Raw genomic sequence first — 25304 nt, forward strand, 5'->3', positions numbered from 1 at the left:
GTAGATCCTTTTAAATCAAGAGAATTCTAAAATTATCAATCACACATGATGCAGAAAGCACAAACCTACTGAACCTCTTGATGAGCTCATTGATTAGTTCTTCGTGTTTTGGGGTGCCCCCCCCCAAATATACTTCTTTATTAATTTCATTTACTAATTTATTTACTTCATTTTGCCTCAAAGCACTCTCTTCTTCCATTTTAACCTCAGACAAACCGTGTGAGGTATATTAGGCTGATATCATCTAGCAAGCTTTTATGGGAGAGTGGAGATTCTAACCTAGGGGTCTCGCCGATTTTTGTCCACTCTCCTATTTCCAGCCCAGAAGCAACACTCAAGAAAAGAAGAAACATGTTTTCATGAAATACCTTCAAACCCTTATGCAATCTGATTTTTGGTTGCAATTTAGGATTATAATTCTTCTGTATTTCTGTGCATTGATAATTTCTATTTGTATTTTTAAAGTATGATCACTTATAGGGTATTTGCAGTGATTAATAGATTTCATGGCCAATACCAAAGTCACATTAAGGACTGATTTGCATAAACACACAAACATCGCTGAGCAACATTTCTACTTAACCCCTTGATGGGTTGAAAGCTGAAATTTGAAGTTACTAGTTTAAGACAAACCTTGAAACAAGAATTGTTTCAAAGCAACCAAATGCCACAGAAACCTTACACAACTTCTGTCATCTAATAGGCCTTTGTCTCTCTCTTTTTAAAGAGGCAACGGGCCCTCATTTGCCCTGTAATCTTGGAGAGCATATAGGGTTGCATTTTATTGCCTTCTCCCTGGTAAAGGAAAGGAAACAGCTACATATGCCAGACTGTCTCCTCCTTCCAGGAACCTGAGAAAAAAGAAGAGGGGGAAAAGATATCACACCTTCTCTCTATGTGTCTTAAGCAGAGCTCCATTATGAAGGAGCTCTGGCTAAGTGGACTCTTACTCTCTCTGACCCTCTCTGATTAGCTGAGTAAATGCAGATATAAATATCACTAGGGTTTGTAGAATCTTTCGGGCTCAAGTGCCGTGTTCTACTGGTTAGGATTAGCTATGGGGGAGCAAGTAGTGGCCCCAGCAAAGCAAGTGTCCCCAGGAAAGTGCTCTCTGGGGAAATTACAGTCACAGATTCAGCAGGAAGATATTGAAGATGATGATGATATTGGAATTATATCCCGCCCTATACTCTGAATCTCAGAGTCTCAAAGTGCTCACAATCTCCTTTACCTTCCTCCCCCCCACAACAGACACCCTGTGAGGTAGGTCGGGCTGAGAGAGCTCTCCCAGAAGCTGCCCCTTCAAGGACAACTCCTGTGAAAGCTATGGCTGACCCAACGCCATTCCAGCAGGTGCAAGTGGAGGAATGGGGAATCAAACTCGGTGCTCCTATGTGGGGCTCACGCGCTTGAGCCCCCAGATCCCACAAAGCCTGAAGACAGAAATGTGGGTGGATCGTGCATTTGGCATATCAGCCTGAGCCGCCCACATTGTGTCTGAAAGGCTAAAAGAGTGCAGACATCTTACACTCCTATTCTTGCTTCCTTTTGCTGACACGTGTATTCTTGATAAATTGCTGGCTGTATCGAATCTTGGAGACTATGAAGACATAACCTCATGCTTTTGAACAAATGCTACCGGTTTCATTAACTGCCTGATTATTATTAGCATCAGCTAGAGATGTATAAATAAAACGAGGACTTGCAGAGAGCAAGCAAGCTTTCCTCACTTCCTCACTACACGTGTCTTCATTCCAACAAGTGGCACCCTGAAGCAGGGACAGCTCACCGAAGCAGGTACAGCTCAGCTCCCGGGACAAGGGAGAGCTCCTGCTTTCAGGTATTGCCTGGCACAGCCCCAGCAGCTCAGATCCTACTTATCAAACACCTGGCATAAGGCCCCTAAGTGCGCACTCCGTTGTTCTCAAATGACCCCTTTCATTGGTAAGTATGGGTGGAAATTTCTCTCAGGCTGAGCAGAAACATTTAGGTGAGTTAAAGTTTTTGATCCAAAAGTCCGGCAGGTCCATGACTTCTGGCCAACTTAAGACTCTGTTACAAGAGATCAGTAAGCAATGCCCCTGGTATCCGAAGGGAGGTTCTTTTAAACTTCAGGGCTGGGAGAATTAGGGAAGACCTTTCACACAGAGCCCCGAGCTTCTATTGAACTGCTGCAAGTCTGGATAAATGCAGGTATGCAGTAGAGAAATTTATGCCCGTTTCTAACCCAAGCCAGCTCTCCAAAGATTGTCCCTTAAAAGGCACTCGTGTCCAACTTGTGCCCCCTGCCCCTCCTCCTCTTCATCCTCCTTTTCCCCCTTCTCCACCAACAGATCCACCCGTGGGCCCACCATCTAATGCCCCGGGTATGGTCTGTGAAGTTTTGGAGAAGGAACTTGATCAGGCTAAAGTGGAAGATGTCCCAGAATTGGCAGAAATGTTGTCTATTTGCCCTGTACATTTGACAGGGAAAAATTTGGCTGATGTTCAAGGGCATGACTCTAATAGGGCTTATACTGCTGAACAACTATATGAATCTGGACAGTTCAATACTGTTAATGCACAAACTGTGCTCCCTGTTACAAACCTTGCTGTTGTGCCTAAATGTGCTTTACAGGCTTTTGCCAAGGTACCTACAGAAGGGAAGCTAGCCCATAGTTTTGCAACTGTCTGTCAAAAGCCACAAAAGTCCTACTTAGACTTTATCAATTGTCTTCAGGCAGCAATCAGAAGACAGATTGATAATCCTGATGCAGCAGGAAAATTGATGATGAAACTGCCCAAGGAAAATGCTAATTTGGATTCAAAAAAAGCCCCGTGGTGCAGAGTGCTAAAGCTGCAGTACTGCAGTCTTGAGCCCTGCTTACGGCCTGAGTATGATCCTGGTGGAAGCTGGATTCAGGTAGCTGCCTCAAGGTTACTCAGCCTTCCATTTTTCTGAGGTTGGTCAAATGAGTACCCAATTTGCTGGGGAGAAAGTGTTAAAGACACACTTTACTTTGCAGCAGGCTGAGATTGCTGTCAGAACAATGGCTTTTCAGTTCTATTCACACAGGCTTTCAACTTAATAGGATACCTTATATGCACTTAATTTGATTCATCAACTTCTTGGTGCATGTATCTCTCCAAATTGACCTTGATTTGATTGGCTATATTTTTAATCTTGCAGGTTTTAATTTATTGTTGTTATTTTTTTCATTGCTCACTATTTAAAGCCATCTTAATCTTCCTGGTGTGATTGCTCAGGGCAATATACATGCTGATAAGATTTTAAAACGTGTTACTTCCCTATTTATTTATTTTTTTCTTTCTCAGTCATAGCTATTTTTACCTAAGTGCCAAAGCACTGGACAAATGGTTTTTGTTGCTTTTGATCAGCCTCAGCACATTGTGCTAATAATCATATTCCTGATTCTGCTGTTAACCTGCAGGGTATGAAAACTAACATAAGAACATTTGAGAGCCTCTTTGGTGTAGTGATTAAGTGTGCAGGCTCTTATCTCGGAAAACTGGGGTTGATTCCACACTCCTCCACTTACAACTGCTGGAGTGACCTTGGGCAGTCATAGCCCTCTCAGAGATTGTTCTGGTTAAGAGCAGTTTCTGTCAGTGCTCTCTCAGCCCCACCCACCTCACAGGGTGTCTGTTGTGAGGGAGGGCAGAATATAGATCCAATGTCTTCTTCTATGCATACACACATGCACATATATATGTATATATATACTGTGGCTAATAGCATGTGTGTATGCATAGAAGTATATATACACATATATAACTGATGGACCTCTGCTCTATTTCTGCCCTCTTGGGGCTGGCTATGCTTGTAGCTGCCACCACCTCCTGTAGCAGTGAATTCCACATGTTAATCACCCTTTGGGTGAAGAAATACTTCCTTTTATCTATTTTAGCCTGACTGCTTAACAATTTCATTGAATGCTTAGTAGGAACCAAAAGCAATTGGCACACTTACCCAATTTTTTTCCTCATCACTAACAACTCTGCTCTGAACTTGCACGCCAGCCCTGCAAGGCGGGCCAAGTACAAACAACAGGCTTGTGTAATGAAGACAGAAAAATAGCCCACAAAGTCTTACTGCCAAAAGAGGAGCAGCAGACAGACAGATATCATTACTTCACAAACCCCAGCCAGTTTTTACAAAAGTTGCTCCTTCCCCCATAGAAGAATTTTTTTAATTAAAACAAAGACATGTTTGGAGCCCTTTTCCTCTCTCTCTCTGCCTTTAGAGAAGAAACAGGAAATGAGCAGAGTTTCACTAATGCAATAAATAGCTTAGTTTTTTGCATGGAGATAAGGAATGTAACCCTTTGTGTTACAAATTGCCCTGAAAAGCAAAGGGCAACCTCATTTCTTTCCCAGAAATGCCCTCATTTTGACCCAGGTTTATTAGCAATAGAATAATTAACAGGCATTCTCACATTCTGACATGTTACTGTTTTATGGTTTCCCACGCTAATGCAACCCAGATCAAAGGTTTTCTGAATTTGTTAATTTTACTATTCTATTGCATTTTAACTTTGTACCACTTTGCATTCCAAACCCACCAGCATTTTGTGGCTCTGCTTACTGTACCTCATTCCTCGTTTGAAGAAGTGTGCATGCAAACGAAAGCTTACGTTCTGATTAAAACTAAGTTGGTCTTAAAGGTGCAATCGACTCCTATTTTGTTCTCCTACTTCAGACCAACACGGCTGCCTACTTAGTTGATGCTACAGTAATCAAGTGGTTAACATGCATGCATTCTCTCTCCAGTAGAACAGACACAAAAAGATATATTGACTGATGGATGCAACAGCAGCTAGAATGGCCTTCTTGGAACTGGATAATTCTTCTTCTGAAACCAAAAAGGCTTTGGTTGCTCAGGCTCCAGCACTCAGCTTCCAATAGTGAACAGTCCAAAGCCACAGCATATTTTATTATTAAATTAAATTAGATTTCTAGGTCACCCTCTCCTGTAAAACAGGGCTCAGAATGGTAAACATCAATTAAAAACATTCAAATATTAAATTCACAGTTAAAAGCACTAAAAGAATAATTTGCCTGATAACATGATGCTAAACTACCAATTACACCACTGCCTTGCAGGGCTCTTTTTCTAGCAGGAGCTCCTCTGCACATTAGGCCACCCCTGATGTAGCCAATCCTCATGGAGCTTACAGTAGGCCCTATACTAAGAGCCCCCTAAGCTCTTGGACGATTGGCTAATCAGAGGGGCATGGCCTAATATGCAAAGGAGCTCCTGCTAGAAAAACAGCCCTGTCAGACAGGTGGAAATCATGATTGTCTTCAACCAAATGCCTGGTGGAACATCTCTCCTTTACAGGTGCTGTGAAACTGTATTAAGTCCTGCAGGTCACAGAAGTTGCTTGGCATAGAGTTCTACCAGGTTGGGGTCAGAGCAGAAAATGCCCTGGCCCTGGCTGAGGACAGCCAGATATCTCTCCGGCCAGGGACTACTAATAAATTCTTAGCTGCCAAGTATAATACTCTTTGGACAGTATACCTGGATAGATTAGAATGCCAGTTCCTTGGCTTAATTTACTTTGCAAGGTTGCTGTGAAAGTAACATGCTGCCATACTGCTTTGATGGAAGCAACTACAACAATGAATGTGTAGGTTGTCAAAGAAAAACTAATGAAAATAGGGACACTGTATTAGCTTGTCAATACGGTATCCATCTTTCTATCGTTTTTTTTTTTTAGTAAAAAGTTAACCATCTCTTTTTCCATCTTTCACATTAAGCAAGATCATTTTAATTTAAAAAACCCACCTTAATTCGCCTTTTCTTTTCTCACATACATTCCTTTAAATTTGTTAGTGGTAAATCCTCTTGTTCCAGCATAACGTAACCGCTGATATTTGGCCTGTATATATAAGCCCTTTTTTACTAAATTTGATTTGAATTGGGATCGGCCATCTGTAAAGTTGACCTGTAGAGGAGGGAAGAAAAGTCAGCCAGCTTCCAGAGTTTGAACCAAAATTATCTGAATTCAAGAATGATTATGTATCTAACATACCAGATTTTTTAAAAGAACACCTCTGACAACAGAATTTTAGGGCTACATTATAAAGCTTATATATTTGATGAACAACAGTATTCATCACACAAATACTGCAGAAGCATGTAAAACCCACAGCTGGTCACAATTACTCAGCGCATATTGCTACAAAATACACAAGCAAATGCATAAAGCTGTCACACCAATTATTGCTTAGATGCTTGAGCCTCACTTTAAATAAGCACAGAAACCACTGTGGGTTGGATCAAAAAGACTGCAGGAGGCATGACACTGGCAGAAAACATATATCCTAGCTCTTTTTACTGCAGTTCCTGTACTTCTAAAAAGGGGCTTCCTTAGGGTTGGAAAAATTACACATGGGACAAGACACAGTGACAACTGGCAAACATCTCTTAATAGCAAATGATCCAATAAATGCTGTCTGCACATGAGGAAAGAAACTAAAATCAGAAGCTTGACTGATGGTATACATTGTGCCTTTATAACAAGAATATTAAGTACACATCTCTGGATCTTTAGACACATGGGCCCCAACAAGGCACCTAATAATTCTAATCAAAATATGGTTCCCAAAATTCTAAGTGCCATTATATACATCATATACCAGAGGAGCTGTTTGGGTAGAGAGAAGCCTATTGGGGTATGGCAGGAGGAGATGGACTGCTATAGGCCTGCTGTGACTATTTTGCCTCAGCCCTTTGCTGGTAAAACCTCTCGTATCCATTCGGACTTGGACTCTGCATTAGCAGTGACAAGGTCAAATGGTGCCAGGCTGCTGACTTGTCCAGTTGTTTGGGATACTTCAGTTTATTCAGTCTGAGGATGTGGACAAGACCTTGGAAGTTTGAGGCTTACCACCTTCTTCTATGACCCCTGCCCCTCCTGGTTACTTAAATCTGTGAGGAGAGACTGACTGACTGGGTTTGAGAGATAGATGCTTTCTTAAGAGATGAGGTGTCACTCCAGCCTTGAAACAGGCTGTGGTGGGCCCACTTTTAAAGACACCTACCCTGTACCCAGGAGATCTCAATAATTATCAACCAGTCTCAATAATTATCAACCAGTCTCAAATGTTCCATTCTTAAACAAGGTATTGAACAGGTGGTGGCTGGGATAAATCACCACTGCTTGCAGAGAAAGAGTTAGGAAAGCTAAAGCTCAATATGAGCTTAGGCTGGCCAAAGATGCTAAAAACAACAAAAAAGGGTTCTTTTCCTATGTTCAGAGTAAGGAAAAGAGCAAGGACATGGTAGGCCCATTGCAAGGGCAGGAAAGTGAAATTGTAACGGGAAATGAAGAGAGGGCGAAACTGCTCAATTCCTACTTTTCCTCCGTCTTCTCTTCTGAGAAAAACAGTGCGCAACATGGCAAAAACAGAACCTATAATGAGGGTATAGAGTTGCAACCTAGGATCAGCATAGGAGTAGTACATAAACGTCTAGTTTCTTTAAATGAATCTAAGTCCTCAGGGCCAGATGAACTGCATCCAAGGGTACTAAAAGAGATGTAATTTCTGAGCCCCTGGCTATTATTTTTGAGAATTATAGGAGAACAAGAGAGGAGCCGGAAGATTGGAGGCAGGCAAATGTTGTCCCCATCTTCAAGAAGGGGAAAAAGGAAGAGCTGAGTAACTACCGACCTGTCACCCTGACGTCTGTACCTGTAAAAGTTGTAGAACAAATCACCAAACAGTCAGTCCTGGAACATTTAGAAAGGATGGCTGTGATTACTAAGAGCCAAGATGGGTTTCTCAAGAACAAGTCATGTCAGACTAACCTGATCTCTTTTTTTGAGAGAGTGACTATCTTGCTGGATCAGGGGGATGCTATAAACATAGTTTATCTTGATTTCAGTAAGGCTTTCGATAAGATTCCACATACTATTTTTGTTGACAAGTTGGTAAAATGTGATTTGTATCCTGTTACTGTTAGGTGGATCTGTAACTGGCTGACAGCCTGCTTTCAGTGGGGATGGCTTGCAAAGGAGAAGACGGTGATATTAGATTTATATCCCGCGCCGTGGCGCAGAGTGTGAAAGCTGCAGTGCTGAACTCTGCTCACGACCTGAGTTCGATCCCCCGGCGGAAGCTGGGTTTTCAGGTAGCTGGCTCGAGGTGGACTCCGCCTTCCCTTCTTCCAAGGCCGGTAAAATGAGTACCCAGCTGGGGGGGGGGAAGGGTAGATGTCTGGGGAAGGCAATGGCAAATCACCCCATAAAAAAGTCTGCCGTGAAAGCAACGTCACCCCAGAGTCAGAAACGACTGGTGCTTGCACAGGGGACTACCTTTACCTTTTTGTTGTTTTATTAGTAAGAGCCTAGTGGCGCAGAGTGGTAAAGCTGCAGTATTGCAGTCAGGACGGTGGCTCAGTGGTAGAGCATCTTCTTGGGAAGCAGAAGGTCCCAGGTTCAATCCCCGGCATCTCCAAAAAAGGGTCCAGACAAATAGGTGTGAAAAGCCTCAGCTTGAGACCCTGGAGAGCCGCTGCCAGTCTGAGAAGACAATACTGACTTTGATGCACCCAGGGTCTGATTCAGTATAAGGCAGCTTCATATGTTCATATGACAGATCACACCCAAAGAGTGCGTGTGAATGGTTCCTCATCCTCTTGGAGAGAACTGACAAGTGGAGTGCCTCAAGGATCTGTCCTGGGACCTGTTTTGTCCAACATCTTTGTAAATTATTTGGATGTAGGAATAGAGGTAATGCTTATTAAATTTGCAGATAATACTAAATTGGGAGGGGTTGTATATACAGTAGAAGACAGAAACAGGATACAGGATGACCTTGACAGGCTGGAAAACCAATAAAATGAATTTTAACAGAGTTAAATGTAAAGTTCTGTTATGAACCTGCCCCATCACAACGGGCACCTTCAGAGGCACCGTCTCAGGTGCTGCCTACCTTCTGAAATAAGGTAAGTGGCAATTCATGAGGGAGCCAGCTCAGTCATGCCTCCAAAGCTCTGAAACTGTCTCCACAAGGAGATTCATCTGTCCCCTTCTATTGCCATCTTCTACAGCAGGTGAAGATTTTTTTTTGCTTCCTTTGTCATTACATCAGTGATTCCAGTGCACTAGCTTATTTGAACTACGTTTTAACTGAAAAAAGAATTGCTGAATATTTCAGGGTTCTTATAGTTTAAATGATGATGTAAGACATGTTCCACTTTAATAGATACCATTTCAACAAAACAAGGAATGCTTTTGTGAAAGGAACCTGAGTCCATGTGTTATTCAAAGCAGGTAGGTAGACATACAAGTAATCTGTATTTTTAATTTAACTGCTTGTACAATTGGTATATTCAAGCTTTCTCTGTACCACAGAACAGGGGTTTTGAATGTTCTCCTGAATGCTGTTGCTGGCTGCTTTCCTTGACCCATGCACAGTCTAATGTACATAATTCAAGAAGAGATACTGCCGATTTGGAAGGGGAGGATGGGGCAAAATTCTGTTCCATTAGAATTCAGAAAAGCTCAGTCATACCTTAAAAGGTCTTCTAGGTGCTTCAGGACATTCGGTATCACATTCAAACTGATCATGAGAGGAGTCATGTATTTTTCCAGTATAGTAGTTCTAGATTAAAAGAAAACTGTATTAATACACATTTAATTGTTACAGCTTCATAAATTACATTATTTACTGGAATAGCAAGTATAAATTAGCATGCTACATTTATACTGAAAAAACTTGAGAAGGGGAACAGTTAATGAACCTGAACTGTTTCCAATTACAACATTTCATTCAAAATAAAGGTTGGTTTTAGTTTATGAGAAACCATAATGCAACTGTGCATACTGTTTTAGAATAGTCTGCCAACATACAGTCAATTTAGATAACAGTTATTGTAGCATTTGTGAAGAAGAGAACTTGTTCATAACTCTGGCTACAACTGTACCCATTGGGTAGAACCAAGCACACAATCCTCAAGGCAGTTGTAACATCTTGACCTTTGCTTGCATTTTCCAATCCAGAAAACATTTGTGATGCCCAGAAATGTTTGGTTTTGAAAAAGACATTCACAGTTCTTCAGAGTTACCCATATTTTAACTGCAAATAACTTTCTTCTTCTGATCAAGCAGGCTCTGGTACTATTTCCTCTTGCTTCAAGTTTCCATTCCATAACAAAACCTGAAATGACTGCAAAGGAATCTGTTGACTATAGGTTATAGCCCATTTTGCCAAACAGCTTTCCAAACTCTCTTAACTTAGTGTCATATTGAAACATCTGAGTCCCAAAAGAAATAAACAGTTTTCAAAATTTCTTATTTTCTCCCCCAGAGAAAATTGATCAAACGCTTCCTTTTCCTGAGAACAAAAACAGACAAGATATGAAAGCTCCATGATTAGGATCTTTCACGGGTTTTTTTTTTTTTTTTAAAGCTAATGAGTAGCCTTCTAAAGAAAGGGAAAGGTCCCTGGATGAGAGTATGTTTAACTCTTTTCTTCCAATGTAGAACACTCCTTCAACGCTGTAGTTAGCCCTATATGAAAGAGATGTGTTCAAGTAACCACATATGCGTGTTTTTTAAAGAAACCACACACCTTTATTTCAATTATAGTCAATAACCAAATGACTGATGTCTAATATTGTCTCTGCTATCCCAAGATAAGAGGCATTACCAAATGAAACAGTCATAACTGTTTTACATGGATACAATGCATTAGTGATTCTCTGGGGTCTACTGACTGCTGCCTTGGTTAATGTTCTAAAGCTCATCTCATGTCCAAGGTCCCAAATTCTCAGTCTAAATAGGGTTTAAGGGAGGCATCTGTACATTTCCACTATGGGAGCTAGAGATTTCCATGAAGAGAAACTATGACAAACATTATTGTTTAACAAGGAGTCTATCACCATACTGGTGGGAAATTTAAAACTCACCTAACAGTTGAGTTTTATTTTGGCATTTATTGGCTATTACTATGGCAGAGTCCCATTTTGCAGCAACTGGGAGATCACATGATAAACTTACCCACAGTAACATTACAAGTAACATATGCCTGACATATTTACTTCTGTACCTTTTACAAGAGGAACTGTTATATTACTAATATGATTCTGCCATATACTAACAATTTTTAGTGGAATGTAGGTCTGAAAGTGATCATTATCTTGGTAAAGAAGGTATTACTGACTGGTTACCTCAAAACTATAACATTTTGAGACTGGTATGATAGTGAATTATGCCATCTTAGGCTTCATATTAGACAAATGCAATTTTACTGTTCAGGAGTGTTTCTTTTCTCTGGTGCTAGGTGCTTGTAAAATTCCAGTGTTTTTCAATGAGCAGAAAGTGCCTAGCGCCAGAAAAAGCAAGCTCCATAGCAGAGGATTACCTCCACAGCTCCTGGATAAAAAAACACATGGAGCAAAAATCTTCCAAGCCACAGTGATTTTTCTAGGTATGAATGAATGATGAGTTCTGTATAGCCTAGCCTTGTAAAGTCAGAGTCCCTCAACACTATTTAACCTCTAGCAGGGATGCTTTGACAATGAATATAGAAAAGAAACTGTACAGGCCACAATATGGTTAGATGTTGAGGACCTGTAAGAAGGCAGAATACTTATTTTTAATATTTATTGATTTTAATTGTCTGTTGTGATTTTATGCTGTAAGCCGCCCTGAGCCTGCTTCGGCGGGGAGGGTGGGATACAAAACAAATAAAATAAATAAAATTATACATTCCACAGTGATAAAGGAAGATTTCTTAAGATATTTCCTGAAGGAAAAGATGGAAAAGCATCAATATAGCTCTGTTCCAGTCTGAGATACCAGCTATAGAAAAAGATGAATGCAAATTTATGTTGGTTACTGGAGCATATGAGAGGATTTCAGAAGAAAATCAATTTATGTTTTATTGATTACAGCAAAGCTTTTGACTAGATCATGACGTTATCGCTGGTATTAAAAGACATGGGTGAGACATAGCATCTGACTGTTTTAACGTGCAACCTGTACCTCAGGCAAGAGACTACTGTTAGGACAGAAGCAGAATGGTTTCTAACTGGCGAAGGTGTCAAACAATGATGTATTTTATGTCACTGTCTCTTCAATCTATATGCAGAACATATCATAAGGAAAGCTGCATTAGATGCCGATGAAGGTGAAGTGAAAATTGGCACAAAGAACATTAGCAATTTGTGATATGCAGATGTTATGCCAATAAAGGTTTTTGGAACTGGATATGCAGATGACACCATGTTACTGGCAGAAAACAGTGAAGTCTTGAAACCATTACTAATGAAGGTTAAAGCAAGAAACGCCAAAGCAGAATTACAACATCAAGAAGGCAAAAGTAATTACTACTGGGGAACTGAAATCTTAAGGCTGACATAAGAACATAAAAGAACATAAGAACATAAGAGAAGCCATGTTGGATCAGGCCAAAGGCCCATCCAGTCCAACATTCTGTGTCACACAGTGGCCAAAACAACCAAGTGCCATCAGGAGGTCCATCAGTGGGGCAAATGAAGACAATGAAGAAACTGAAATTCTTCAAGATTTTTTTATTCCTTAGCTGTGTCATCAACCAAAAGGGAGACTACAATCAAGAAATCAGAAGGAAATTGAGACCGGAAAATTTAAACCAAAACGGCCTGGCCCTAGTTGAGGCAAGCTGGACGTTTCTGTCAGAAGAGACATGCCTTTCAACAACAAAAATAAAGTTCTGGAAACAGCATTAGGGCGGTATCTGGGTTCTCCCTCATTCCACATTATGAATAATACTTGAGTCTGGCTCTGTCTAAAGGAAGTATTACACATTCAGTAATTGACAAATGGAGAAGTCCTACTATCTGACCTATTGACAGGGAGCAGCTGTAGGTAAAATAATTTAATACTAACATTGGCAAGTCACTCTTCCTTTTAGGATTCTAAAAAGTTCCCAAGTTTTTCAAATGATGGGACATTTCTACAAATGAAGAGAGCTACTTTAATGCTGTTTGCAACCTGTTTCACAAAGATATGACCATTCCCATGATCAAGTAACGAAGAAGTCAAATTTTAACATGAAACCTACTAATGGATGTAAGCTACATAACAAACTAAAAGGATGTAAGCTACATAACAGACAAAAAGGATGTTAAACTTCAACTTACCATGTGACTTTTCCCAATAAACTTCCTATAAGGTGGCCTTAGGAATCGTGTAGATCTTTGGAATCCACAGGAGTAAAAGTTTCGTGGTTTTGAAAAGCTACAACTCTGTTCATCCCTAAAATAATACAATATTAAAAGCAGTGAAAACTGAAGGAAAGAATTTTAATCCACATATTGAAGTAAAGTTTATTTTAGTAAACCCTGTATTCTTTAATACAGAAGTTACTAAAAAGGCACAAATTAAGTTTATGAAGCTTTCATAATTTAATGGGCAAAGTGCTAATGATATCTTAAGGTACCTTGGTTGTGCTTGCCCTCTACTGGATGAATTTATATCAGAAATGCTCATATAAAAAGTTGTAATCTTTTATTATGATTGGACTACATTTTCAGATCTAAAGCCATCCCTCAAAGTTTACAAACACAAAGAAGCAAAACAATTTTGTTCCATGTGAAATATAAACATCCTTACCTATGCCACACTCCTAGGGTTGGATTCAGTGCAAAATGTCCACTTTCACTTGATCTCTTGAATCAGCAGAAACACAAGAAAAAGTAACCACTTGCACTAAGTCGAACTTATTTTTGAAAAGTGAAAATAGCAACTTCATCCTCAAAATGGCACCCTGAGGTACAATATGTCAGGAGATTGTTGCCCTTCCTATTAAAAGCCCTGGAATTCCTCTGCTCATGAGAGCTCACAGAGATCTATTGTGCACTGACTCAGAATAAAGGACAGAATGATACCTCAAGGCATTCAAAGAACAATCCCTCAATGCATTCCAAGTGGAAATCAAGAGTAGCTACATGGGTCAGCAGGAGATGCTACACAAGATCTTGTATATGCATGTAAGCAAGCAAAGAAGCAGATGTTACATAGGCCTTGCAAAATCCCTTTTGTAAGTGGAACTATACTGAGTAGATTTCTTTTTCTGTTTGTGCATCACTGGACCCAGTTAAGAACTAATGCACAGCTGCAAAGTACAGATTTTAAAAAGGCATGTGCATATTTAAGGCAAATGTTTAGGAGAAAACCCTTTCCCCTCTCTGAACACCATTTCATTTAAAGTCAGGTGCTCCAGTTTTACTGAGCTCAATGTGAAGCATTTGAAAGACATGGGAACTGTGTTCTGGTTAAACTATATATTCAAAAAGTTTCTTAAGAGTTTTTTTTAATTAATCTTGTACACTTTGATATAGCAGAGCCAAAGCATATATTTAAGCTTTCTATGAATATAGCTCTGGATTTCACAAAGAAATTTTTTTAAAAGTCAAAAGACAAATGTAGACTGTGAAGTAAGTATACAGTGTAACTCCTAAGGAAAGGTCAAGTAGGAAGATCTTGAAACATTTATTGAAGATCCTCCAGCCTGAACTGTGGCAAAATTGTGATGAAGTGAACCCTAACAGATATATACTGCTTCTCTTTATGATCTCAGTTGTGGACCAGCCACATGAATGGCTTTTTCAACAGGGTATTCTTGGAGAACACAACAGAATACAAGCAGAAACTCTTGGCAGTTCATCTTGATGAGCCATCACATTTTGCATCAGCTGAAATATCCAACCAGCCTTCATGAGTAGCCCATTGTATATTACATTAATGTAACTAGGGGTAACAAATCAAAATATGTAAAATCAGTATTTAATGCAACATAACTGTTTTGTACAACAAACCAATTATTAGAATATCTTTAAAAGTCCAACCAACAGAGTGCAGAAAAGAACATTTGAGCTCAGAGAGGTCATGCAATTCTGCAGGGCCTGTAAGGCGGAGATGTTCCACCAGGTTGAAGACAGCAATGGTTTCCATTATGGCTGGCACTCTCTCCTTTTCCACCTAGAACTGTTTATATGTTCTCTACCTCTTCCGCTGCCCATAAGTTGGCAGTGCAGTCCAGAATGGGAAGAAATTATATAGTTACAACATCTTGGATTCTTTTAAGTGTATTTGTAATTTATTGTGGTGTGTATTTTAATTATAATGTCGTTATATATGCTGTTATACATCACCCAGATTGGGGGATTCAGAAATTCAATTCAGGACTTCTTCTTCTTCCTCTTCATGATCATCATGTTAAAGAGCAGGAAATGTCAATTGGTTGGTCAACTGTTGTCAAAATTCAGAGTGTGATTAAAGAAGGAAGGGCAAAAACTGAATCAGACGATGCAGATTAAAACTACTCGGGGATCTGCCGCAACCTGAAACTGCAAGTGCAATTTTAACTACAGATGAAGCTGAAGTCTCCTACACTGAGTGATGAGTGACTGAGGGCGCTTACAGAGTGGTTGCACTGGAGGCACACAAGAGCTTAGTCAATGTAATAAAGAAATAAACATTGATGGGTGTCATCATAATAAGCATATTGATGGTATCTCACTACAAGCCCTTGCATGATTTGGGATGACAAACACACAGAAGCCAACAAGAGAAAATAAATGCTAAATCTTTGCAAAGCATCCACAATGTCATTAGGAATTAACAAGATCCTATTAGAGCAGTTTCATGAACACTGTGTAGTAAACTGTACTATTAAGTCTGGAACAAAATTGGAAGGTTTAATTTTTTCTTTTACAAAATCCCAGTAAAAAAAAAAATGAAAATTTTGAAGAGTGCTGAATTAAAGCATTTTTGCCTTTTCAATAAGTAAGATGCTTTAAGATAATGTTTTGCTCACTTAAAATTTTATTCACAATCAATATGCTACAAGTGGAGGACCTGCAAGGACTTGAGGGGGCATCTCATTTCCTTCTACCCATTATTTCTTCTTTCAAAAACCTGGAAGTCCCCACAGCCTTTCTTCTTCTCCTGTTTCTTTCTTTTATCTCATCCCAGTCAATCTTTGGCAGCAAAAATGGAAGCAAACTTTCCAGAGAAGTCCATACTGGAAAGGGGCTATACCTTCAGCAACTTAAAAATATCAGGAACCCTAATACTTTTAACTAGAAGTAGCACCAACTCCAGCCAGTGAAGAATTCCAGATCACCTTTTAGCAAAACAGTCATCATTCAGGCATGCACTTTGACATGTTATTTCTATACCAGAGTACAACAGGAATGGAACTGGCCCTCAGAAAGAAAACTAGACCAAATACCTGATACCCTGTATTCAGATTTATTTGCATACGCATGATATGGTCCACAAAGTTAGTGACAAACAAAAAAAAGTGAATGAGTCATCCTCAGACTCCTTACAGAGAGCTCTGCTCTCTGTAAGGAGTCTGAGGATGACTCATTCACTTTCCAGTGGAGACAGCCAGAGCTCACCAGGCCATTCATCATCCGGAACGGCCCTGTCAGACAGCACTTTGCTAACTCTATGGCTGAAGACAAGATATATTGCTTTGCTGCTGTCAGAACACAGATAAAGTTATGAAGCCTGAGAAAATCTTGAAGCCTCTGTTTGTTATCCAGTAAACGTGATCTCAAAAATTAGATTTTATGTTAATCCATACCGTCCCCCAAATAGTTTAAGAAGCCACTTGGCTCCATAAATAGTGATTGGCACAGGCCGGTTTCACAAGCCAAAATTCTGCATGAACTTGGCCCAGTTTGGAGTCCCTGAAATGATGTTTTGGGAAGGAGTCTTCCCTGAACATTTACCAGACTTTTGTCTGGTTTGGCTGTCGAAAGCATGGGATCTGTAGCTGACCTGTTAGGTTTAAATGGCTGTAAGCCATTCCAGCCTATTAACAAAACCAGAGGACCATGGTTTGTAAAGATATCTGGAATAACTTAAGCACAATGTAGCACAAAACCAAGTTCAAAACTCTTCTAATTATATATGAACACTTATTAACAATAAAGAACTCCTAAAAATTGAAATAGTGTATTATTTAAACAAAATAAATAACAAATTCTGTATTGTGCTTAAACAACTGAAAAAAATGGCTGTAAGAGCCTGACATACTTTGCACAATATAATTCAAATGTTCAAAGAACAAGCCTAATTCATGGGCTACGCCAGTTTATATGTTAAAGTGCGTAGGACTTCACAGAACACTGAGATGAACTGAGGCTTGAAAGACTATGGGGGGGCTAGTAAGGAATTTCGTTTCACGTCTCCAGGTCTTACAGCTACAGATGTCAAAGATTACAAATATGGAAGTCAAATCCATGAACTAATATAGAAAGATGTACAGCTTTCCTAATTCAATTCCTACAAGTGTCATGAAGCTAACATCATTCACAATGATGAGGGAATCACCAACCTAACTTAGATTGGGAGGGGGGGATGACCATGTAAATCCTAAAGAAACTGGATTAATTCCTAGAGCATGAATCTGCAATATGATGCTGTAAGCTCCACGCCAAAGAATTACTACCAGTTATGCATAAACTCACTCACTGACACTCACTGCCTGCAGGGCCATTTTGTTGCAGGCTTCACCACCATGTCAGAATTCAAAAGGTCCCCGAAGACTCAAAAAGGTTGGGAACCCCTATCTTACAGCATGAATATGCTTCCTGCTTTCCGAAACAGGACTCAAGGCAACTTACAGCACCAATATTTCAAACATCATATTACAGTGAAACCTGTATTAGGCAAGATCTAAAAGCAAGGATTTCTCAGATTGTTTACTCCACCTACACTTGTGCACCCCTTTTCTGCAAACTCATGCAAATCTTTCCTCACATGACCCAAACCAACATGGCTGTCAGTTTAATATCAGACATTATTGCATATTTCCTGCTCAAAGCTACTCAAAAGGAAGAGGTTAAAATTATTTAAAAACTTATCTTCAGAAGCAATAAAACATACACCAGAACAAAATGCAGATGTATAACCATCTTAACGTACTGAAGGCAACTAGTTTGAGGGGGGGGGGGAATCTACTCAGATAGCTCATCTCTTTATATAGTTAAAACAGCAAATGCTTTTAGATTTATTCTTAATCAAGATTTATGTGGCAATGCATGAACTACTTATTCTGGTTTCAATTAATGGGAAGATTTAAAACAATCTGAAGACTACTTTTCAAAATGAGCAGTACCCAACAGCTCATCTTTATACAACTTATACAACCTTATGCAACATATGCAGCCTACAGACCTGTGTGACACTGGGAGGAAAGGTGTCAACTATGGGTTCCCTCAGCGGACAGTCCTCTCCTCGATGTTATGCAACATCTACAAGCACCCCTCACCCAGCTGGTGCAGAGGTTCGGGCTGGGGTATTATCAATACGCTGATAACACCCAATTGTATCTACTACCGGTTGATGACATCCAGTTATATCTGCTACTAGGTGGCTGCCCAGATGCCGCCCCACAAGGGTTTGTTATCTGTAGTGCTTTGACTAAAAAGGAGTAGACTGATAGAAGAAGAATTGCAGATTTATATCCTGCCCTTCTCTCTGAATCAGAGACTCAGAGACTCAATCTCCTATATATTCTCCCCCCACAACAGACACCCTGTGAGATGGGTGGGGCTGAGAGGGCTCTCACAGCAGCTGCCCTTTCAAGGACAACTCCTGCAATAGCTATGGCTAACCCAAGGGGATTCCAGCAGGTGCAAGTGGAGGAGTGGGGAATCAAACCCAAATACTCAATCTAACAAAGACAGAGGTTCTGTGGCTGGGGGGGAGAGGCTTTGGGACTGGGGTGTAGACTTTCCACTCTTGACAGGGCACCACTAACACCAGTGCAATCTGTCAAGAGTTTGGACTTGGTCCTGGATACCTCCTTAACTATGAAGGCCCAGGTCACGAATATCGCCAGGCTGGCATTTTTCCATTTACATAAAGTACAGCAACTAGCCCCTTTCTATCATGCCACAGCAATCCTTGTTAACGGTCACCTCCAGATTAGGCTACTGTAATTTGCTCTACACTGGTCTGCCCTTAAGACTAACCTGGAAACTCCAGCTGATCCAGAATGTGATAGCACATGTCCTGACACGAAAAGACTTTTGGATATTCGTGTTGGTTACATGAATATATATACTTATTATATTTATGTGTGGTCATTATAATTTTTTTGTTTACATTTCACAGAGATCATAACTTTGTAGTTAATATATTCCATACAAATGAAATATAATAAGGCAATAAAAGGTCATCCATGATATCTGAATTCAATTATTAATTCTCTTGACACCTACCTTTGTAATACTCCATCAACATAAAATGTGTTTCCATCTTCACTCTGTAGTCTCTCCTTTCTTCTCCTTTCTATGTCATGTCTTAGGTCATTTGGATCTTCTAGAACTCTCACAATATTCTACAAAAATAAATGAAGTACTGAACAGTACTTTTTATTTCCTTGTCCCTGCACGTATAACATATAACATTGTTTTGTTTTGTTTTAATTACATAAATTGTTTCTGACTTGTTAGCTGCCCTGAGTCCACTTGCAGAAAGGGAGGGATAGAAAATTAAAATTAAAATAACAACAGCAGCTGCAGCAGCAACAGTACTAAGATCAACCCAGAAGCATATACAATAAAGCATATAGACCTTCTAAATTTAGAGTCATCAGCTATTTCGTGTCCTGCCAAAGAAGCAACTGTAATGTTTTTCAGACTAATTACTTCAGTCAGAAAACTTACACTTACAGAAAACTTTTCAAATTACTTCAGTCAGAAAACTTACACATTTTGGACAAATGCAAACAGTGTGGATTGCTTACAAAAGTGACATATAATTATCAATATGCCTGAAAATACATTAAGAAAAATCGACATACCTGTCCAGATTCACATGGAACAGTTCGTTTATTCTGAAGTTCTGCCAAAGACATATCAATTCTCCTGATGGAATGAGGACAGTTTGATTAAGGTTAGAGGACCAATGGAAACAGAAAAACATTTAATTGCACATACACACAACTATATAGCTTAGGGCAAAGGTGGAAGATTGTACAACAAAGAAAAGCATCTTAAGCAGATGAAAAAAGAACAAGTCTTCTGGCTCACATACCTATTAGCTAGATAATTCTGTTTCCCTTGTTGATCATCCAAGCTATGTTTTAATGGTTCAAAATGCATAGGCTTGAAATGTGTAGTCAGTGCTTGATAAAATCAGGAATGGATTGTACCTACACATGCTGGACTCTATGCATGCAGGGCCCCTCAAAAGAGTTATGTCTTAATATAATAAAGATGTCATGCAATAAGATAAGCATGCTTGGTAGGCAGGAACCCACCCACCTCCCAGTCTTAATTTTATGTATTTGACCATCCTAATTTAATTTTCCTTCCATTAAATATCATTTTGAATATTGGTAGTTGTTGGATTAACCTTTTTATGGAGGGCAGGAAAATATCTAGCAGGCTACAAATTGGGAGGACAGGAGAAGAAAACAGGACTGCCTTTCATAATTAGTGGAATAAAGCACAGAAGAAAGGGATCATCTTGAGGCAAGTATTCCCTGTTAAAGCAGATTGCAGCTAAAGATAGAATCTGCCCAATCTGATACACACTTACTTAGAAATAAATCTCACGAAACACAGTGAGATTTACTTCTGATTCAACTTCCAAAGGATTAGGATGTTATTTAAGAGTGTGATCCATTCAGGAACTAGTTAAGCCTGGATCATGTAACAAGGAGTACATTAAACCATGATAATGTTAAAAAGTGCTTTATTTTCAAAATTTTGCATCTTTTTCAATCATAAATAAACTTCTTTTAAAGGGATTTTTTTTGTATCTTTTACTACATAGCTTTCTCTAAATTTAAAAGCTTTTACCTGTGGATTTCTGGATCTGAATGTCTTTTCACTTCTTTTGTATCTGGTTTTGCTTGTATTTTTGAGAAGCGTTCATGTAAAGTCAAACCAGAAGATTTAAAATAGTTTGCTGTAAAAATAAGGTAAACAAAAATGTTTTAGCTAGCGCTTTCTGCAGTTTTATAGTTGAAAGTATATTGAAGAACGTATTTAAAGTTATTTATGTGCTTGCCCATACAGAATAAAAATGATAGCTGCACATAAAATGTTACTATTCCAAGGATATATGACTTATAAAGATTCCTACATTCATCTGTTAACTGCCCCAAAGCCACAGGGTTACCAAAAGTCCCCTTTCAACCCGACCATTTCCCACAGTCTTTCCAAGTGCTTCAATTCTAAATTAAATCATCCTCTACCCAAGACAGAAAAAAAAAATCACTTTTCCTGGATGCTTCTGCAAGCGATTAAGTTTTTTTCTAAAGCCTGAAAAACATCCCACCAATATTAAATATCTATTGCTCCTTAAAATTATTCTCCCACAGCCCTGTGCAGTCTGCATAATGCGTCACATCTTGGGCTATCTAGAATAAAGGCCATGCCAACTTAATTAGACTACATATAATTTACATCCCCAACATACTGTAACCACCTTTAACGTGATGGATGATTGTGATGATTTCCTGAGCAAATTCATTTGATGGATTTTGTTCTACCTTCTGTGTCACAGATTTTATATGTTCAAATACCGGATGGAAATTTGCAGTTTTTTTACCCACAGCCACTAGATCACATGACATCTGCCTTTCCATAATATGGCTAGAAGCATCCCTGGAACAAATTTGCACATGTTAAGAAAATGTTCATTTTAAAAAATCAACATACTAACAATACAGTTAAAAGAGTAAATAAGAGAAAAGTGGAACGAAAAATAATCCAGAATTAAATGAAGGGAAGTTATATTTTACTTTTGATACAGAGTGTACTTTACAGTGCTTACTTTATTCATACACATGAAAATAAAAATAACAATGGCAAATAATGCTATTGTTATTCACTTAAAAATCACCAACTCAAAATTAGAGGTGAGGACCAAAAGTGCAAGTATTTTTTGCAAATGTTTTCCCCTTTCTTCCTTCTCCCTACTTCCCCCTACTTCATCTCAGAGTATGAGAAAAGATTGTGGATAAAGAGGGAAACCCTTTCAGGGAATAAAGTTTTCTGCAACATTTCTCTGTGGTTTGAACTTCTTTTCAAAGTTGATAGCCAACTAACTGGGTATCAATTTCTATTTTAGAAGAAGTCTTGTTCTGGTTAGAAACAGTAATATCATTAACACTGCCAACCAAATTTGATTGGTTGGGCTTTTAGCACTGCAGTTCATTGATAAAACTTGAAAACAAAGCTACCCATGCTGTGCATGATCAGGAGTCTTATTTGCAGCTGAAAAGTGTTCAAAGGTTGCTCCCCAAAAGGTGTACAAGTGATTGCAATGGGTTATAAGTGAGCTTTTAGGTTGCCAACACCACCATTTTGCAGTAAAAACCATTAACACCCAAATAAATCATTTAGCATCCAAGTTATACTGTTCAACCCATCAATTGATGCATGTGGTATTACAATACAAGCATTAAATAACTGGAATGTTAAGTTAAATAGTGTAGAAACTCCAACTTAAACAAATACAGATGCTAAAGAAAACATCACCAAAAAAAACATAATATACAAGTCTTGTTGATTGGTCAATCGTTTAGAGCTGTGAATCCGCTTTAGAACAAATTCTTTGAAATAGCTTTCTAGAAGATGTCAGATCATCAATACCTTTGTTGGCTAGATTCAAGCCTAGTAGCACTTTAGAGACCAACAAGATTTTGGCATAGAAGTTTTCAAGAATCAAAGCTCCCTTCAGGGAAGGTTAATCTCTTGAAAGCTTATACCCTGAAAATCTTCCTGATCTCTAAGGAGCTGGTGGACTTGAATCTAGCTGTTCTACTGCAGACTAACACAGCTATCCTCTGAAACTTAGTATGCCTTCAGGATATTCTAAAGTCTTGTTCAATGGGACCTTCAGAGGAGATTATAGTGCAGTGACTTACTGAGTAATATTGGGGATGTTCAGTTTTATGAAAATGAGACTTGTGTGCTGTTTTAAATTTTTATAATGTTTATTGTTCACGAACATTTAAGCGGTCTCTGGCCACTGCCAAGGATAGAAGATGAAATAATTTATTTTAAACATTTATAAATAAAAACTATAATTCTTTGTTTATGCAGGTCCTGTCTTACTGAAAATCATGCAGAAAGTTTGTAAGAAAACAGAGTTTTGCATTCAGATTGACTACGCCAAGCAGTATTTCAATGTACCCAAACTAGTTTAGATGCTGCTACCCACTGAAGTTGAACCTGACATAACACCTCTGCTAACCAGCCCGGGCCGTATTATACTGTTATAGCTCTGGGGTCTGAGTATGGCCTCCTCCAATTTGGTTACAGCCCAACTGTGGATGGTGGGGAACAGTATTAGCTCCCTGTTATATTGGGGCTGTCTAAACCTCACTGAGTCTTCTTTTCTGTGCTTTGAGTTCCACACCATCCCTTACATGTACTTGACCTACATTATGAACTGCTCTTTTCTATACCAACATAAACTCTGCTTGCTCATACATAACAGTTCTTTCAGTGCCACAATTTTAGAAAGTTTGAATGGGTGCAAGACCTTCACAATCTATTGCCGGGCTCAGTTTTATACCTAAGTAGATTTCTCCCTGTACACAGAATTCCTGATATATTTAATCCTAGGGCCAATTTATACAATTAGTAGGTGGGAAACAGAAAAGCTTTTTCAAGATAGTGGCTGCTACAGATGTGGGAATTTGATCACATCAACAAAAACAAAGACCCTTGTCCTACAAACTAAAAGGCACATCAAAGGGAGGACGCTAGGCTAAACACTTTCTCCCTGATAAGCTAGTTTGGTTTATAGGAGAAAATATTTAGTCTATAGCAAGAAATGTTCAAACAAGCAACCTCTTCTCTATCCAACCCATTCTGCCTCAAAGACTGAAGTGATACAGTTCAGCTTCACTATAAAGATATCTAAACAGGCCCTAAATGTCTTTTACAGACTCTTATCCAGAGTTACCCACTCTAGACAAAGTAAAGCAAAGGCTAACAAGCTACTTTTAAGAAACGTTAACGTATCTATTTCTTTTTTCCTTTTCCTGGGAAGTATTTATACAAGCTTTCTATTGACTTCCTTGCATTTTAAAAAGAAAAGTGCTTTGTATTTCCCATGGGGATAAGTGGGTGACCCTTTTCTAGCTGTGTCCCTTGGATCATATCAAATACTGCTGTTAAAAGGATTTCCCAACTACCAAGAGTTTTTCAGGGGACCAAAGGGAAGCAGCATGAAGGATGCAGCTACTAAAGGCCCATCATACAAATACCATAGGGTCAATACTCCCTCTAAGCTGTGGAGTCTTGTGAGCAAAAATTCTAATTTGTGAGCTCCAGGGATTAAAGTTGTGAGCTATTGCATAAATTAGTTTGCTCTGGGGCCATTTTTTCTGAGCTAAAGCAAAAATGTGTGAGCCACAGGTTAAAAGAACTGAGCTAGCTCTAGAAGATGATTTTATAAGGATGATTAAAGCAATATATACAGAACAACAGGCAAAACTTTGTGTGAATGCCGACTTAACTGAACAACTGAAGATTAGCAAAGGCACTAGACAAGGTTGCCCTCTATCTCCATTGCTGTTTATAATGACCCTAGAGGTCTTGTTGACTCAAATCGATGAAGATAGTGAAATAGAGGGTTTGAAGTTGAAAGGTTTTTCCTATAAATACAGAGCCTTTGCAGACGATGTGATGTTTGTCAATGAGAACCCAGTACAAGTGATGCCTTTGTTGTTAAAGAAAATTAAAGAGTATGGTGAGTTAGCTGGCTTTTATATCAATAAAGAAAAATCAAAAATCCTTACTAAGAATCTGACACTAAACAAACAGAAAGAATTACAAAATGCCACTGGATGTGAAGTTGCCTCCAAGGTAAAATATTTAGGTGTGGAGATGACGATGAAAAACATTGACTTATATAAGAATAATTATGAAAAGCTCTGGCATAAAATAGAAGTTGATATGTTAAAATGGAATAAACTAAACATATCCATGCTGGGGAGGATATCTGCAATTAAAATGAATGTTCTACCAAGGATGATGTTTTTATTTCAAACTATCCCAATAGTGAAAGATAAGAAACAATTTAATCTGTGGCAAAGAAAAATTTCAGAGTTTATTTGGGTGGGCAAGAAACCAAGAATCAAAATGAAAATCTTAACAGATGCGAAAGAAAGAGGCAGCTTCCAACTACCTGATTTAATGTTATACCATGATGCAGTCTGTTTGGTATGGATTAAGGAATGGATGACTTTGATCAACAAAAAATTATTGGCGCTAGAAGGACAAGGAAATGTATTTGGTTGGCATGCGTATATGTACTACG

At 39.0% G+C, this 25304-nt stretch overlaps 1 protein-coding gene across 1 annotated transcript in view; it reads right to left on the minus strand.

Annotated features, from left to right (window-relative positions):
* Window positions 1–25304, minus strand: part of BCLAF3 (BCLAF1 and THRAP3 family member 3) — a 51095-nt gene that overhangs the window by 542 nt on the left and 25249 nt on the right. The window contains exons 5-11 of the mRNA XM_060234051.1: window positions 21456–21634; window positions 20825–20933; window positions 19822–19885; window positions 19238–19356; window positions 13136–13250; window positions 9523–9612; window positions 5789–5948 (exon numbers count right to left, since the gene is read on the minus strand). Of these exons, the coding sequence (XP_060090034.1) occupies window positions 5790–5948; window positions 9523–9612; window positions 13136–13250; window positions 19238–19356; window positions 19822–19885; window positions 20825–20933; window positions 21456–21634 (835 nt within the window). The 3' untranslated portion in view covers window position 5789. The remainder of the gene's footprint in view (window positions 1–5788; window positions 5949–9522; window positions 9613–13135; window positions 13251–19237; window positions 19357–19821; window positions 19886–20824; window positions 20934–21455; window positions 21635–25304) is intronic.

This window comes from Heteronotia binoei, chromosome 3, assembly GCF_032191835.1.
Source record: "Heteronotia binoei isolate CCM8104 ecotype False Entrance Well chromosome 3, APGP_CSIRO_Hbin_v1, whole genome shotgun sequence".
Lineage (NCBI taxonomy): Eukaryota > Metazoa > Chordata > Lepidosauria > Squamata > Gekkonidae > Heteronotia > Heteronotia binoei.